Below are 16,249 nucleotides of genomic sequence, written 5' to 3'. Positions count from 1 at the left end.
GTTCGAGATAGAGCACCGGCCCGGGACCAAGATGAAACACGCGGACGCGCTCTCAAGACTGTACGAAGACGAGGGAAGTAGTCAAGCTCCTTGCGGTAGCAAGAAACTTAGGGGGGGAGTGTGTGGAGTGTGTCAGGTCTCACCTCAGGGGGAGGGGCGCGTTACCATGACAACCAGGCACGCCCACGGCCGTGTCATAGACTCAGTCTACTATCCCAGAGCAATTCTAAATCAGCTGCGCCTCATTCCGGCCGCCGCCCTGGTTAGCAATTAAGGACAGCCGCAGCCTGTCAGCCGCGCCCTTTATAAACAACCTGCGCACCTAGCAGTATCAGATCCCTGCTACACACAGACGCTCGCGCAGCATATGCCGTCCACTCGGCGTTGGATGGTAAGTCCACACTCCTCTCACTTATGGACTCTCACGTATGGACTATGTTTATTGTTTGATCGTTTGTATCACCACTCAATTGCTCTCTTATATTCTCACATCACCAGGCTTGTAGGAGTGGGGCTGGAAGCACACGCAGGAGCGTGTGCCCCCCATAGACAAGTATACACGGAGAGCCGCATGCATACTGGAGACCCACCTGGCTCGTATCGGGAACGAGTGCGGAAGACGGGACCCCCATATGGAAACGGCAGCTCCACAGCTCCATAAGGTCGCAGTAAGACAAACCGTTCACTATCTATCACCCGTGTTATTAAGAAGAGGCACTCATAGTGGCAAATGAGCAGCTAAGGATAATAACGAAGATTGTGAATGAAGGAAGTCACCCTGTCGATGCTAAATGAAGACTGTGAATGAAGAGTGTCACCGTGGTGTTGTACACTGAAGATTGTTGAATGAAGATAACCCCGTAGAGACTAATGGAAGCTAGCAGGCTCTAGATAAAGTGTCACGTCCACCCTGTGAAAGAAGACAGGCCCGTGTTATGTTTATTTCACCCTTTGAAGAGACTTTAAGTTGGCTTGCTCCGCCAGGCCCGGTGAAAGAAGACCGTTAGAAACTAGAGCGCTTATTTTGTGTTAACCCTCTGACTGCCGTTGTCGTACCGACACGGCCACCCAGTAGATAGAGAGAAATAAGAATATAAATGCTTGTGTATCTCCCTGTCGGCCGAGCCTAAGGGGCCCTCCGTACCATCCCCGCCCGGTACCATACCAAGTACTTTTACTCTAATTACTCACCACCCCGTATCCGAGTACTTCTACTCTAAAGTACTCTTCTGTGCCTTGTGGATAGAGAAAGATACGCACCCCCTTACCTACCTCCGGGGGAGCCTCCTGGCCTCCTCTGGAACCTGGAAAAGAAGAAGAGAAAGAGTTATACAAAGGTCTAGTTGGTAGACTGCCTAGACCGGGTGTCTCAGGCCCCAACTTTGTACTTACCTTGTGCTCTGACCGTATGCTAACATCCCCTCTCATCCTCTGCAGTGACGACTCCCGCCTCGGAACCGGGACCTCATGCAAAGAATATTACTGTCTGCGTTCTGTTTGTGAAAACTGACTTTGTTTGAACCAGTTGGAGAAATAAAGCAAGGGGCGCCATCGTGTGTCTAACCCCTGAAACTGCACTCTGAGTTGTATTTCCCACCCGACCTCCCACAGTATATAGACTTATAGAGTGATAGTATCATAGTGATGTACAAGCAAGCACACTGATCATATGACACAAACACACACACACACACACACACACACACAGTCATTGTTACGATTAACAGCAGTGAAACCATGGTTACACAGCAGTTTGTTTTTATTCCACTACAAAAAGAGGCACCATGTAAAGCAGAACAATGTCCAGTTTCTCTCTCTCTCTATCTCTCTCCCCCTAACCCTGGTCCAGTGCTTACGGCGAGTCTCAGAGAGAGACTTGCTGTAAGAACTGGACCAGGGCTATCTCCCCCCATGACAGACTGGACTGGTTAGCCAAGCAGAGGAAGAGGGAAAAAAAATATTAAGTCCTTAATAGTCTTTACGACTAGCGTGAAATACATCTCTCCCGTCACATGCAGCAGAATGCATGGTATTTTGTACTTAATGCCTCTGCAAAAGCAAGTAGATCAGGCTTTCAAGGGAATTATTAACACAGGAAACGTGAAAAATGAGGACATCATCAAGGAAGGAGATGTAGCCTTTTCAATTCACTTGACCATAACGACTGGTACATCCCCAAATTCACTTCTTTGTATTTTTTTTTACCAATCGCTTGTAGAATCGAGCTGCGCTGGCAAATGGTGGTTACCTGCCACAGTAGCTGCCGCCTGGTACACAAAACAGCCACAGGTTAAATTTGACAGCGTTTGGTAGGCAACTGGTGTTCGTCTCCCAGCCTGGACGGGATGTAGAAAAGTACAGGGACATCTTTCATAGAGGAATATAATAACGTGGTCCAAAAGAACACAATAGGCTGAATAAGATAAAGAAAATGAAATTAGCTGTGCATGGTTCGGAATTACACCACAATGGGTCACAATATAATAATAATACTCTCAAAATAAGTAAATGGTAAATAAATGTGAGCAACGGTGGCTAACATATGCCATAATAAAGTTGAAGGTTACTATCATCTGACCCAAATACATACATAGATTTACCTGGTTTGTTAAGATTTTTGTATATAGGTAGGTCATACAATCATGACATGATCATGGACCATCTACTTTCAAATCAGGCTTAATTTATTTTCCCCCCAGTCCAGCATGCATCTTTTTTTAAGGTATTAAGCAGATCCTTTTACAATAAGAGCGGATGGGTTGGTTGTAACAGCAGTTGAATGGGAACTGTTGAGGGAACAACATAAAGTGACGTGGCTTTCATTGTCCAGAAATGGAATAAAGACCAGGTTGAGGCAGATAACTGATTGTATAAACCAGGGGTTCTCAACCTGGACCCCTTGGGGGGGGGGGGGGGGGGGGGATCACGAAATTATTATTATTTTTGCAACTGAATGGCTGGAAAATGGACATTTAGAGTTTACATAGTACACATAGTGCATGCATAAACCTTCCTTAATGATTATATCTGGTTTAAGTATTTATGATTCAGGTTATTGTAGCGGCCAATTTGTATTGGGGGTGTGGAGGGGGGCGGGGCGGTGGTCGGGAGACAAGGCCAAAGTATTTTCGGGGGTCCCCAGCCAAAAACGTTGAGAACCCCTGGTATAAACCCTACCCTAGTACTGTAAGAAACAAAACAAACACTAAACTGGCAAAAGTAGTAAAGGAAAATTGTGAAGTAACTCACTAATAGTCTGTTATGTAAAATATCAAAGGATAAAAGGGCCCCTTTTACAATTCTTTGCGTTTTACATTAATATGATGGTGATTTCCCTCTTTCAACAGTACATTCAAAGATGAAAGTATGAGAACGGCAGATTTATTAGCAGTGTTGGGGAGTATTAAGCTACATGTAGCTGAGCTACGTAGCTTAGCTACATTTTGCTGTAGCTTGTGGTAGCTTAGCTACATTCATATTGGTGTACCTCGTCAAGTAGCTCAGCTACTTTTTGGGTCATTTTTGGTAGCTTAGCTACTCAAGTTACAAGCTACAATTTTGGGCAATAACATGAAATAAATATATTCATTTTGACCATTGGTTGCTGTGTTAATTCTTGTACTAGAACCCCCTTTGAAAAATCAAGGACTGTTCCTTTTTCTGATTGCTTTGAGGGCATGTCAGCTCTTGACAAGCCAACAGCTATGCCTCTAATTGTTTTATCCTTTCTTTAATGGGGGAAAATCTGTCTAGAACAGGGGTCTTCAAATGTTGACGATCAAATGTCATCATGTAACAGTTGTTTAGTTATAATGTAGGTGTAGTTATCTCATTATACAAGGGTCTCTTTTTTTACAGTTAAGATGTGTTAACATTGACGATCAAATGCCATGTATAACACACAGTATCCTCAACAGATCCTCTTTTATTTGTGTAAGTCTCTAAGTCTTTTTTATACAAAACCGTTGAGAGGCATATTTCAGCTGGCATCGTGGCATGTGACTTTTTTGTAGGTTATTATATTTTGTTTCATATGCACTGCATGTACATTCTCAATTTAACGCTGAAAAATAAAAAGTAGCTGAGCTACTTTTTCCATGTAGCTGTAGCTTTACAAGCTACATTTCTCCAGGGGTAGCTATGTAGCTTGATCAAGCTACTGCCATGGTGAGCTACTTGTAGCTTTACAAGCTACGCTTTCAAAGTAACTTCCCCAACACTGTTTATTAGCTACTGTAACAGGAGACTGCTCCATTCAGAAAGAGTTTAATACCGGTTAAATTATATATTTAAAGCATAATAAAGACTAGGTTCTTGACCGTTATTTTGTATTTTCCCCGACAAAAGAAATGCATAGCAGGACGATTGACCGTCGTTCCAGGGTTGGTAGTCGTGATTGTAGTCTCGATTGTTTTGTTGGTTACACATGGCTCTCGTATATGACCTGGCAAGGGGGAAGTTTGTTGGTCGCCTCCGGCTCCTCTGGCTCCACCTGTTTGGAAGCTTGTCCTTCCTCTTGCTCCTCTTTCTCCTCCTCCTTCTCCTCCTCCTCCTCCTTCTTCTCCTCCTTCTTCTCCTCCTCCTCCTTCTTCTCCTCCTCCACCACCACCTTCTCCTCCTCCTCCTCCTCCTCCACCACCTTCTTCTCCTCCTCCTCCTCCTCTTCTTCTTCTTCTTTCAGCATGGGTTCCTCCTGGAGATGGAGCGTGGCCATGGGTGGAGGGGAGGAAGGCCCAGCATCTAGCTGAGATGGGGCATCAATGCCGCTGTACTCGCCGACGGCCAGCGGGAGGTGCACTGACACCTGGATGGCGATGTGCTGGGGCTGCTCGTGCAGCGACGAGTTATCCGAATCGGCCGCGGGCGACTCGCTGCGGTTCTCTCTCTCGCGCTGCTCCCTCTCCCTCTCCCTCTCCTGCAGGATCGTGAAGACGTCCCCGGCTCCCTGGATGCTGGCCATCCTGCCGATGCACGCCACCTCCAGGTGGCCCTCGGGGATGTGCCTCACGAAGGTGTGCCTCATCTCCTCCACGCCCACCACCTCCAGGATCTCTTCCATGAGCGTGCGGCAGTTCATGATGAGCGGCGGCAGCGGGATGCTGCGCGCCAGCTCCTCGATGTAGCGTGCAAACTCCATGGTCTTGAACTGCGTGACCTTGGCCAGCTCCAGCGTCTTGGCCGACGTGATGATGGGGATGCGCTTGGCGATCTCGAAGGCCTTCTGCAGCTTCTCTGCGCCCTCGGTGCGGAAGAAGTCGTTGATGGCCTTCTCCGTCTTCTTCAGGTGGCTGCTCATCATGCAGAGGCGTGTTATGTTGAGCGCCATGATGATGGTGAAGGTGATGAGGCACACCACCACGTAGTAGATGCCCATGTCGCCCTTCAGGAAGACCACGCGCAGCGTCACCGTGCAGTTGGAGCTGCCGTGCACGTTGGTGGCCATGCACGTGTACTTGCCGCGGTCGGCGAACTCGATGTTGGTGATGTTGAGCACGCCGTTCTCCAGCAGCCACCACTTGTCATCTGAGAAAAACACAGAGATGGAAGACATGAGCACCAGAACCTTTATCATTCACCTTTAAGTCTAGTCACCAGCCCAAATGAAAAACACAGAGATGGAAGACATGAGTACCAGAACTTTTATCATTCACCTTTAAGTCTAGTCACCAGCCCAAATGAAAAACACAGAGATGGAAGACATGAGCACCAGAACCTTTATCATTCACCTTTAAGTCTAGTCACCAGCCCAAATGAAAAACACAGAGATGGAAGACATGAGTACCAGAACCTTTATCATTCACCTTTAAGTCTAGTCACCAGCCCAGCCCAAAAACACAGAGATGGAAGACATGAGTACCAGAACATATTATTATTCACCTTTAAATCTAGTCACCAGCCCAAATGAGTACCAGAACATATTATCCATTCACCCTAGTCTAGTCACCAGCCCAAATGCTGGTAAATGTAAAAGTACTTAAATTAGCCATGTCGATCAATGTGTCAAATTTGAATTTTGCAATCCACTAAAGATTTGCCTTTTAAAGAACTTAATTAATTCGGATTGGATTAATTCGCCAGCACTACCAAAGCAGTGATGTAAATAGGTTTTCAATGTAATGAGTCCCGGGATGCAGGGATGGTCTTTTAGATGAGTCCCAGGGACATTAAGTCCCACTTCAACGACATTACTGTACATGCCGAGTACAGTAGTGCATCCCGTGGATGCAGAGGTCAGGTCATTGTTTTATTGCGTCCCTTAACTATAAACTACATTTTGGGATGCCAAAATGCACCCTATTTTAATCTCTGCCAAAGTAAGCTTATGTGACTGCAGTGGAAACAGACCAATGTTAGTACGCTGCCATTTTTGTGTGTTCAGCTATTCTGATAAACCTGCTTACGCTGTGCTATTGCACACACGCGCACACAGGTCATAACTCCGTTTATTTATGGAATCTGACAACTTCATGGAAATGGATTATGTTTTTGCCTCACAGCTGTTACATGAAAAGGCCTGGAAGCCAAGCTGCAACGTATAATCCATTGAGTGGTTCTATTGAAGGGTGTCTCACCTAAAGTGTGAGCTGAACCTGCCTGCTGATTCCGACAACTGTTAACTCTTAAATGTACACTTGTTGGAGCTCTTTGAGATTAATGTTGTTGAACTATTAAGACCCGAGGATTCTAAAAATGTCTTCTAAATCCTATTTTTTTTTCGTAAAGCAAAGATTTGATGCACACATTTTCGCTAAAAGAAATTAAAAAAAATAGAATTTAGCTCTTCCGCAACCTATGAGAAGAGAACACCCGACCCGGAATGAATGCCATCTAACAAAATCCATTACAGTTTAGTCTAAGATTAGGGTTTATGAAAATATTTCTCTCTCTGCTTTCTGTTCCCAGACAGCGTAGTTTTGTTAAAAACAAGCTATATTCATTCAACTGCCCCCATTTAGCGTCACCATTTGAGGAAATTATGAGGACATGGGAGTTTTAAACCGAGGAACACAGAGCACAGTCACCTTGATCATCCTTCCCCATGCAGCGTTTAATATTTAAACAGGTTAAGTGGCTCTGCAAGCACCAAGCAGTGGACTGTCTGTACGGGGAGGTCCACTGAACAAAAGAGGGAAAGTGTACCCAAATGTGTTGGCGAGGAATGGTGAGGTAAAATAGCCAACTGCCATATTACAACTACAAGACCACTTTGGGATACAATATACCGCTCTGATTATTCAGCAAACCTTCAATATTGTCGCTGTTCGGTGGAAACCTTGCATCTCCAAAACAGTTCCTTTTTTGTAATCTTTTTTTTTTAACATTTTGAAATACCGGTAGTGAAAACAGACGATCTAAAAGCTCACATAGGTTGTGACGCTCTGTGAGTTTGTACTGTAGATCTGCTATTTTCACTACTTTTGTGTAACACTTGTTACGTCGCCGAGTCTAGGGATGAAGTAATACAGATATACGGTTGGCCGATATAGAATAGATAGAAATAGAATACAATAGAATAATCGCTCAGAATGTAATCAATTGTAGCGGGCTAGCAGCCCTAAATACAAGCAATATATATGATCAGTTTAGCAGCCCTGGAGGAGATCGAAACTGGAAATCCACCGTTTTTTTTTTACAAAAAGGTCTCATTTTAAACAGCTCCACCTCATCCTGTGATTGAAGCACCCGCACTGCAGTACTATTATTTATGCGTTTATCATATATATATAAAACAAAATAGCTCATAGCTCTGACGCTGGTTGCTTAGGTTAGAACTCGCTGCAGTGGTGTCCAATTAGAACTTAAAACCAGGATGCTTCGCTTCCTGCGTTCTGCCTTGAGCAGACCTCTTATTATGCATTATCCAACTATGCTTTGTCACGATGACTGGGCCAATAAGATCTATCCATATGGGTTCTACCACATCGATCTGATATCAGCACTAGGTCTGGTAGAGGTTAATATAGAGACTAATATAGGGATTGTCATACTAGACATGTCATATGTCATATAACCCAACGTGCTAGTCGGATGCGTCATATAGCCTGACGTCCTAGTTGAATATCCCCATGTATGGAGACTATATCCAATGAGCAATTCTCCCATATCCGATAATATGAACGGAAGTGAGACACTTCGTTACATTACAGCCCAATTTCATAATATGTTAAACACAAAGCTTTCCTAAACAAAACTCACCAGAGACTAATTCCAAGAGGAATTAGTCACATGATGCACCACCAGACCAGAGTGTGTGTGCGTGCCACGGCAGGTTGACACTAGCACAGTTTGTACAGCTGTGTGCAGAGTGCAGACTGTCCACATTAGTGAGTGAACGTCTGCTTATTGTGGCCACGGCACAGATACACATTCCAAAATAAGCAAACAAAATGGCTCACTAATAACACTGTTCTGTCTAAACGAAAAGGTACTGGGCTATCCCTTTCAGGGCGACAAGGGCACCAGGAAATAATTCCCCATTCATTTTTCCCATAGACGTTTCTAAAAGTATTTATTTAAATACATTTAAGCAAATGAATATACATATATTGTCATGATTTGTCAACTCGGCTGTTGGCTTTGTCAGAGGATGGTCAGAGGCTTAAATAACTTTAAATAAATACTTTTAGAAACATCTATGTATGGGGAAAATCAGACCGGTCTAAAGTGAGTGGTGTAACAGTGTAACAGGCACTCTAAGCATGTTGGCACCAAGCCCCCAGTGAAGCTCTCCAATGTCGAGGCGCTCGGCCCCAGTGGTAAGACTGCGGACTGCAGCCTGACCCATGGAGTTATGGCGAGGAAACCCTGTGCATCTGGGCTTTAACATTGAGCGCTCGTTTGCACTTCCGGATTTTGGACACCAAATGCGGAAGTAGACGGTTCTTCCGGGTGCTTCAAAACTTCCACTGAAATGAATAGCGGGGGGCATCGCTCCGGTTCAGTCTCTATCCTTTTAATACTATAAACATAGGGACATAGGCCCCATAGGGACATAGCTGTTCCTTGGAATGAGTGGTTGTACCACTCAAAAATGAATGGGGAATTATTTCCTGGTGCCCTCGTCATTCTGAAAGGGGGCGATGATCTATGCGGTTGTGTGCGGGTGTGAGCTGTGAGTAGGCGGTAGGTGCTTGCACCGTCAGTTATAATAATAACTGTGGAGCTTCTCTGGCTTGATGGCAGGTTTCAGCAGGCCAGCTCAAACTGGCTCAGCTCACAGCCTGCAGGTATCACAACAAAGCAAAGCAAAAGATAATCTGTGGAAAACCTAGCAGGTTTACACAGTGGGCTATGAATTAATATGGTTTTACAGTGGGTGGTTGCGGGGTACCAATTATTGATACCAGTATAAATGCTGCTTGAAAAGCAGTATGAGATGTATCTGTGTGTACATACGTGTGCACGTCTGTAATCCACGTAATTTGAGAACTGTTCGCCCCACCGACTTCAAATTCGACACATGCGTTCCACACCCCCCACAGGGAGTGCAGTGCCCCATGTCGAGTCGGTCGGACCCACGGTTGTCCAGACCAGAACCACAAAAGGCCTCTGCCCAGGCCCCATATATGGAGCTGGCCTGTTCTGATATCACAAATATGTTCTTGCATCGTTCCAAGTGGGCCACTAGTGCTCAACGGGCACCGCTCTAGTTTATATAATGGAAGCCAGCGTCACGAAGACACAAACTGACGCCAGTTGCCTGCACCTTTTCAGGGCCACTACAACAAGCTACAAATTTAAGTTGATCTGGCTTCTCCTTCAACTTTATTCAGGGCTTAAAAATCACACAGTAAAGCGTCAATCATTATGTTTTTGTTTCACCTTCCACTCCCATTCACTCTCCATAGTCATCATGGGGGAAATCCAAGTCTTTATAGTTTCCTTTATATTGTTCTCTCTCTCGTTGCTGTGAGACAGCGAGTCTCAAGCAACTCTGCAACAGTGGGGCTGACAATGCTTGGTCGTTCCGTAGCTTTTGTCGCTGCCAATTTTAACGCAGCAGCATAAGGCGTTACTGAAAGCTTGTTTTTTTAGGACGTGTGGTTAGGTATACTATACTGTGAAGTCATTCAACGAGTCAAGTTCCATAAAGCAAGAGTATTGGTACATTTTATTGCGTGCGTTATACAATTTCTCCAGTTACATAACCAGCCATAGCAGAATGGTTCACACAACAGCTTACACAACATTGGAGTTCTGCTATGGCTGGTTATATTATAATCGCAATTATTTGAGATAATCACAATTATTTTGCATAATCGTCAAAATGTAAAAAGAAACGTAATAAATAGCAGATCTACAAGCTTACATGCTTGTAAGTTAGTAGATCAGCTATATCAATTTATGATTACTAATCCTAAAAGGCAAACCAAAATTAAATGTACTGTATAGTATGTTCCACTGCTGTTCTATGCCAAAAACACAATTAAATCCTCAGTCACAATTATCGTCAACTTAAATCTTGTAATACTAACAGCCCTACTTGTTGTGATCAAATCATTTTCTTCCCCCGGCCGGCACTCTGCACTGCATTGCGCTCGCCCACACCATTATTAACCTCGAGCCATAATCAACACGGTCAATGAAACCAAAGTACCACACTGCAGTCCTCATCACCACTAGAACATGACTAGCCCCTCCAGCTATAATCTCCTCACAGCGTGATAGAGAACAGATGGTGTTTGAAGACGACCCGTTGGAGCAGTGATGGCCTACTATGAGCACTACTACCACTAGACACATAATAAGCACTTGTAAGGATTAGGATGTAAGGGCGAATGTAAGGGCAGATTCACACTATGGTCCTGGGTTCTCTCTCGGGACCACTAAGCAGATGTGGTTAGTGTGAATGCTGCGTAGCGGATCACCCAATCGTTCCCGGGAGTGGGACCACATGGAGGTATAGTCTCGGGACCGATTGAAGTAGAGAGAGATAGATAGCTTTATTGTCATTCAGCAGATACATAAAATGCATAAGAACGAAATGTCGAAGTGTACTCGGATACAGATCGCTGCAACGTGAAAGCATTGAATACAGTTGAATGACGTGTACTCGGGTGCGGAAGAATCAAGGCCAATGTGAATCATGGTCAGCGGGGACCAAGCAATCGTATTCGGGAACAGTTTGAATCAAACTGACCCTAAGTCTCAACTACGTTTTGAATGTCGCCCTATTCGTTATCATTGGATGATACACGTGTGATTGAATGTGTGACGTTTTGTTGGTTTATCTGCTGCTAGTTGTACCCGTATAACCTCTCAAGAAGAACAGATTCCGAGCTGCGCTACTGAATATATCGGCAGGGCCATTCAGAACGTGTGTACATTGGGGATTAGTGTAATGAAAAAAATGAAGAAAACACTCAATCCCTCCCAGCCATACTGCTCAGTGACACCGCATACTATAGAATAAAATTAGTAAAATGAAATGCTCATGGAAAATGGTATACACTACAGTGAACCACATCAGTGGTATCCGGTCTATTAATTGTTTCTACTCAAATAACGGACGAGGGGCAGCCAAACCTTATCAAATTGTCTCTCTTTGTTAGGCCAACATATTTCAAAGGAAATCTTTTTGATTATTCAGGCCAATATCATAGTCCACTTGCCAGAATGTGAACCCCGGCTTTTTGAGTACCCTAAAGTTTTATGTTAGAAATGTCGAGTATGGGTCCCCAGCATTTAGAAACTGCCGGATTAACAACCTATATAAGACATACATTACCCACTGGCTAATGGCTATATACACATTTCGGCCATTTGAAAATAGCCGATCTACAACCTGTGTGTATGTGTCGCAACGCATTGTGAGCTTGTACATCTGCTATTTTCATAGTATATAGATTTGAAAACTATGGGACATTCTGCTTTGACTACTTTCCATTTTGGTGCTTTAAGTACACTTAAATAACGATATGTTTGTTTTAATTCCAGACTTTCACTTGTAAGTAATTGTAACACAAACATTTAGTAGTTTTTCCACTACTGGTAGTGACAAGTAACCATGTTTTATTCTATTTCTAACTACTTTTGTGTGATTGTTACGCCCCCAAGTCTAGGGATGAAGTAATACAGACTGAAACACGGCTGGCCGAACACCGAACTGGATGATGATATTTCTGACTCATTACAGTGGGATGGCTTTTTGTCGTTAAAATGCTAGCAAATAGGGCAACATTCTGTTTTGGATAGGTAGGTGTTAACTGTTAAATAATGGAGTCACAGAATGAGAGTCTAGCATTGTTGCTGCCTGGCTGTGACCCAGAGATACTTAGGTTTCAACTAAGTGACACAGAGAGGAGACTTACTCGTCTCGGTGTCCAACCGGAGTCCGTGGGAGTTGAACCACTGTATGTCCGGGTACGGGTCTCCGGTGACATTGCAATCAATCAGCGCCGAGTTCCCCTCCCGGGCGATGATCTGGCTTATTTTAGTGTACACCGCAGGGACAAATCCGCCATCTGCCACGACAGCGGCGGTGGCATTTTCCGTGCGGTTCCCATCCAAAGCCAGCGAGAAGGCCCCCGCGGTGTGAGTGGCAAGGAGGGACACGAGGATCCAAATGCAGCATTTGCCAGCCATGTGCATTGTTCTCTCTGTCTGTCAGCGTGTTGTCACCCAAAGGGACCAGACTTTGTCATTCCACTGACTACCTCTGGACAGTGCCGCTGCTGCTGATGTAGGAAGGCAATTTGGTACTCTGCCGTGTGGATCGAATCATGTCACTGAAAAGGAAAAAACAATGTGCACGTTAATTGGCAAATGGCGATTGAATAATGAAGGTGGAATAAAGTCGTGCTTGGTAGGCCTACTTAGTGCTGAGCAGAGTGTAGAGTAGCGACACGCTTTGATCTCGCCGCAAAGCGAGTGCCTATGGGCTATAGTTCCAAACATTGCTCCTATGGCTGGAACTATCCCATTGAGATAGAATGAGCACTTCCGCATTCCATTGTTACAATGAGAGTCAAAGCTAGTGTCGCCTCGCCACTCTCTTACTAGATGACTCTGGTGCTGAGCAGCTGATACGAGCTACGTCACCAGTGACCACTCGTTTATATCAGTGTTTCTTTTCCATATCAAGGCCCATTATTTATTCTGCATTTGAGCCACGAACCACCATTTGATGACATTTAGCCCCTCAGACCCAAAACTAAAGAATATTCGTTATTGGATAAGAAGATAACAGGCAAGCGTTGATCAAAATAACAATTATTCTACATTCTCTAATTGTGTACACTTCATGTAAATGAGACCCTTACAATGCAGATTTGTAAGGGTCCATTTCATTTGGTTACCCAACTCTCCATCATTTAGTTGGGGACCACCTGGAAACCCCTCAAACCTTTTCAACCAGTGGTCCCCAGACCACTGGTTGAAAACCACTCGATTATAATATGTTTTTTGCATAGTATTGTGTATATTTGTCTGCCATTAATGTTTTAGATGGAAACAAGCCGAAAGGCTTTTCTGTTTTGTGTTTTCATCCTTTTAGCAGACCTTGTATGTATTGTACTGTACACTTCACATTACACTACACTGTACACTACATATATGTGGCTTCCGATGCTGCACTATAGCATCGGAAGCCACATATATAATTGTAAATGTTATCGGGTCAATTTTATGGATATTCCATGGCATGAGATAATAGCCAGGCCTACGTTTTCATTCACATTTCATGCAGCTCCGACAACACCTCCTTTGTTTCGTCTCAAATGTCAAATGGGGTTCGGTTGCACATTTGCAATGCATTCCATGATATTGTAGTACACAACAACATTGCCTTTAAAACGTGTGCATATAGATTCCGTGTTATTAATATCATATAGCCTACATCTATTCTTTATTGTTCTTTGATCTGCACATGCAACAAGAACAACAATTAACCGAATTAACGGTAGTTGTTGTTTGTAGTGAGAAAATAACGGAGTCAGTGGTGGGGATCCGTCTATCCTCTGGAACGGAGAACGGCACCCGTTCCTTCTTTCCTTCGTGGAAATGTGTTTAAAAAAAGAGAACACACGTTGTGACGAACCTGGCTAATTAAATACGCGGATAAATAAATACCGGTATATACTTTGTCTTAATTTTGCCCCATCCAGTTCGCAAACTACGGTCGGGCACCGTCCTAAAGTGAGACCAGACAATATGGAACAGTGTCTGTCATCATCGATCGGAGCTTTTCGACCATAACGGTGTCGGTCACAGTCGGTGACATAGTGGCGGTGTTGCACAGAAACCGGTGACTCGTCAAATGTATCAGACTCCCCGATGCGATGGTGCAATTTTCTTCACATTGCCGTAGCGTAGTAGCTGTCAAACTGTGTCAACATCCTAGACCAGTTAAGTTGTAACTGTACTTGATCAACTTCCAGCCGGTGGTCCCCCCAGCTAAATGATGGAGAGTCGGTAACCAAATGGACCCTTATTCGATCTTACACGGGTGACGGGTCCATTATGGTTTCATTTTACGCTTATTGTTTTTATTGTTATTGTTAAACAGCGCGGCAGCATCGCTGTGATGTCTGGGTATCTGCATTACAAGAAATCTCCACAATATAAAATAATTAGAATAATTGTTATTTTCATTAACGTTTGGCCTGTTGTCTCTACAACAACATAAGTTTTAGGCCTTTTAGTTAAAAATAATCATCAAATGGTGGTCCGTGGCTCAAATGCCAAATAAAAATGGTCCTCATAAATGTCCTAGTCGACCCGACACCACACAGCATCACGTTAGATCTGAAAAGGTTAAATAGCCTAGTAGTAAACTGCCTACACATTCCACATGAAAACAATGCGTTTGTAAAATGTAAGCTGATATAACACGTTACGATCGCCAGTGCTATCAAACCGTGTGAGTTTGACTGGTCTGTAAACTACAGTAACTCCAATAAACAAACAAAGCACAGATTGAGACCTTTTGGTTTGGAGTCATCGTCGAAAAATAACCAAAGTCTGCTTCGTCTACACAGTCATCAACACATTTCGTCGGGTCACCTACTACGGTGTAACAGTGGCCCGTTCCACCCAACCGTAAGCTTAATTCACAAACGTTTTACTTTAAAATACGCAACACTAACATGTATTTAAACCCCACAAATAACGACATAGTGAACCAACGACATGTCATTATATTAGTCATATTCAAATGCTGCATGATGATGGAGGAGGGGGGGGGGGCTAACGTTAGCCAGGTTAGCCTGACCTCAGATGACGTTTAATTTAAACTGTTCCTATTCATATACATCTGTGGTTGGGTCGTATAGCGGGGGGGACGCACACATAAACACACACCGTGTAAATAATAATAATATGTAATACTCACAAGAACGCGATTCTCCGTGTTCTTTACAAACGAACGGAACGTAAATCCATCAAAGATGTCGACCCGTTCCTTCTCCTACCCCCACTGACTGACTGCACTAGTACTGAGAGCGTCGACGTTGCATCCTTCACTGTGTCCGCTAGCTGTGTGTGTGTGTGTGTGTGTGTGTGTGTGTGTGTGCGTGTGCGTGCGTGCCGCGTGCGTGCGGTTCTCAAAAGTGCATGGGGTCCAATTAAGTTACCCCTGCTTGCTATAATAAAACGATTGATAGTTAGGAACCAAATAGGTCTATGTATTCGATCCATGCCTCCATGGACCTAGCCTGGCTAATAAGCCAGACCGAATCGACAGTGTGATCTGAGTCTGACTTATTAGTCAGGCTACCATGGACGGTGGACCCAAAGGAACTGGACCAGGTCCCACTAGGCTGTACACACTCTGAATCAGTGGTTCCCAAACTTCTGTTTATTTTAAGGACCCCACCAAAAACTCTGAGGCCCCTTTTCGATGGGGTGGCTGGAACCAGTTGGTTCGGATCATTTTTACACTGAAAATGAATTGGTTCAGAAGCCTAAAAGTTGGTTCGGAACTGAATTGGAACCAAAAGAAATGTCCGTCCGGACGGTTTCGTGAAAGCACCAAGGTTCCCAGAATCTAGAACAGAACCAGTTCTAGAAACAACGTTATTTTGGTGGAAAAGGGGCCTGCTGAGTGTACATAATGGAACCAAATGTACGGTCCGTAAAGGACGGGTCCATTTGGTTCCATGTAGCCTACACTCTTGCAGTTACATGTAAGATTGTGAGGGTCCATATTAATGCAATTGGAATACCGGTAGTACTCTTAGCAATGCTTCACTCATCACACTGGTCATTAAACAGACTGGATTATTATTGATTGACCTTGGAGCCACAGCTA

The 16,249-nt window shown here is 44.2% G+C and overlaps 1 protein-coding gene across 2 annotated transcripts; it reads right to left on the bottom strand.

Moving 5' to 3' along the window:
- Positions 1–1,711: 1,711 nt before the first annotated feature.
- On the bottom strand, positions 1,712–15,464 carry mfap3l (microfibril associated protein 3 like). Of its 2 annotated transcripts, XM_080792752.1 has the most exons (4): positions 15,332–15,464; positions 12,312–12,728; positions 4,610–5,523; positions 1,712–4,567 (listed from the first exon to the last, which is right to left on the bottom strand). In XM_080792752.1, the coding sequence occupies exons 2-4, from the start codon at positions 12,589–12,591 to the stop codon at positions 4,421–4,423; spliced, it is 1,341 nt and encodes a 446-aa protein (XP_080648878.1). In that variant the 5' UTR covers positions 12,592–12,728; positions 15,332–15,464; the 3' UTR covers positions 1,712–4,420. The 2 variants fall into 2 exon arrangements, with proteins under 2 accessions (XP_080648878.1, XP_080648877.1); XM_080792751.1 differs by having other exon boundaries at positions 1,712–5,523.
- Positions 15,465–16,249: the final 785 nt, after the last annotated feature.

This window comes from Protomyctophum bolini (assembly GCF_963924005.1).
Source record: "Protomyctophum bolini genome assembly, chromosome: 20".
NCBI classification, from domain to species: Eukaryota; Metazoa; Chordata; class Actinopteri; order Myctophiformes; family Myctophidae; genus Protomyctophum; species Protomyctophum bolini.
This window is presented reverse-complemented; position numbering and strand designations above follow the sequence as displayed.

What these genes read in the sequence shown, in the direction of transcription:
- mfap3l (XM_080792751.1), bottom strand. Translation starts at nt 12,591, where the DNA reads ATGCACATGGCTGGCAAATGCTGCATTTGGATCCTCGTGTCCCTCCTT. An exon ending in CCGGTTGGACACCGAGACGA is followed by an intron (nt 5,524 to 12,311) that starts GTAAGTCTCCTC and finishes TGTTTTTCTCAG; the next exon opens with ATGACAAGTGGTGGCTGCTG.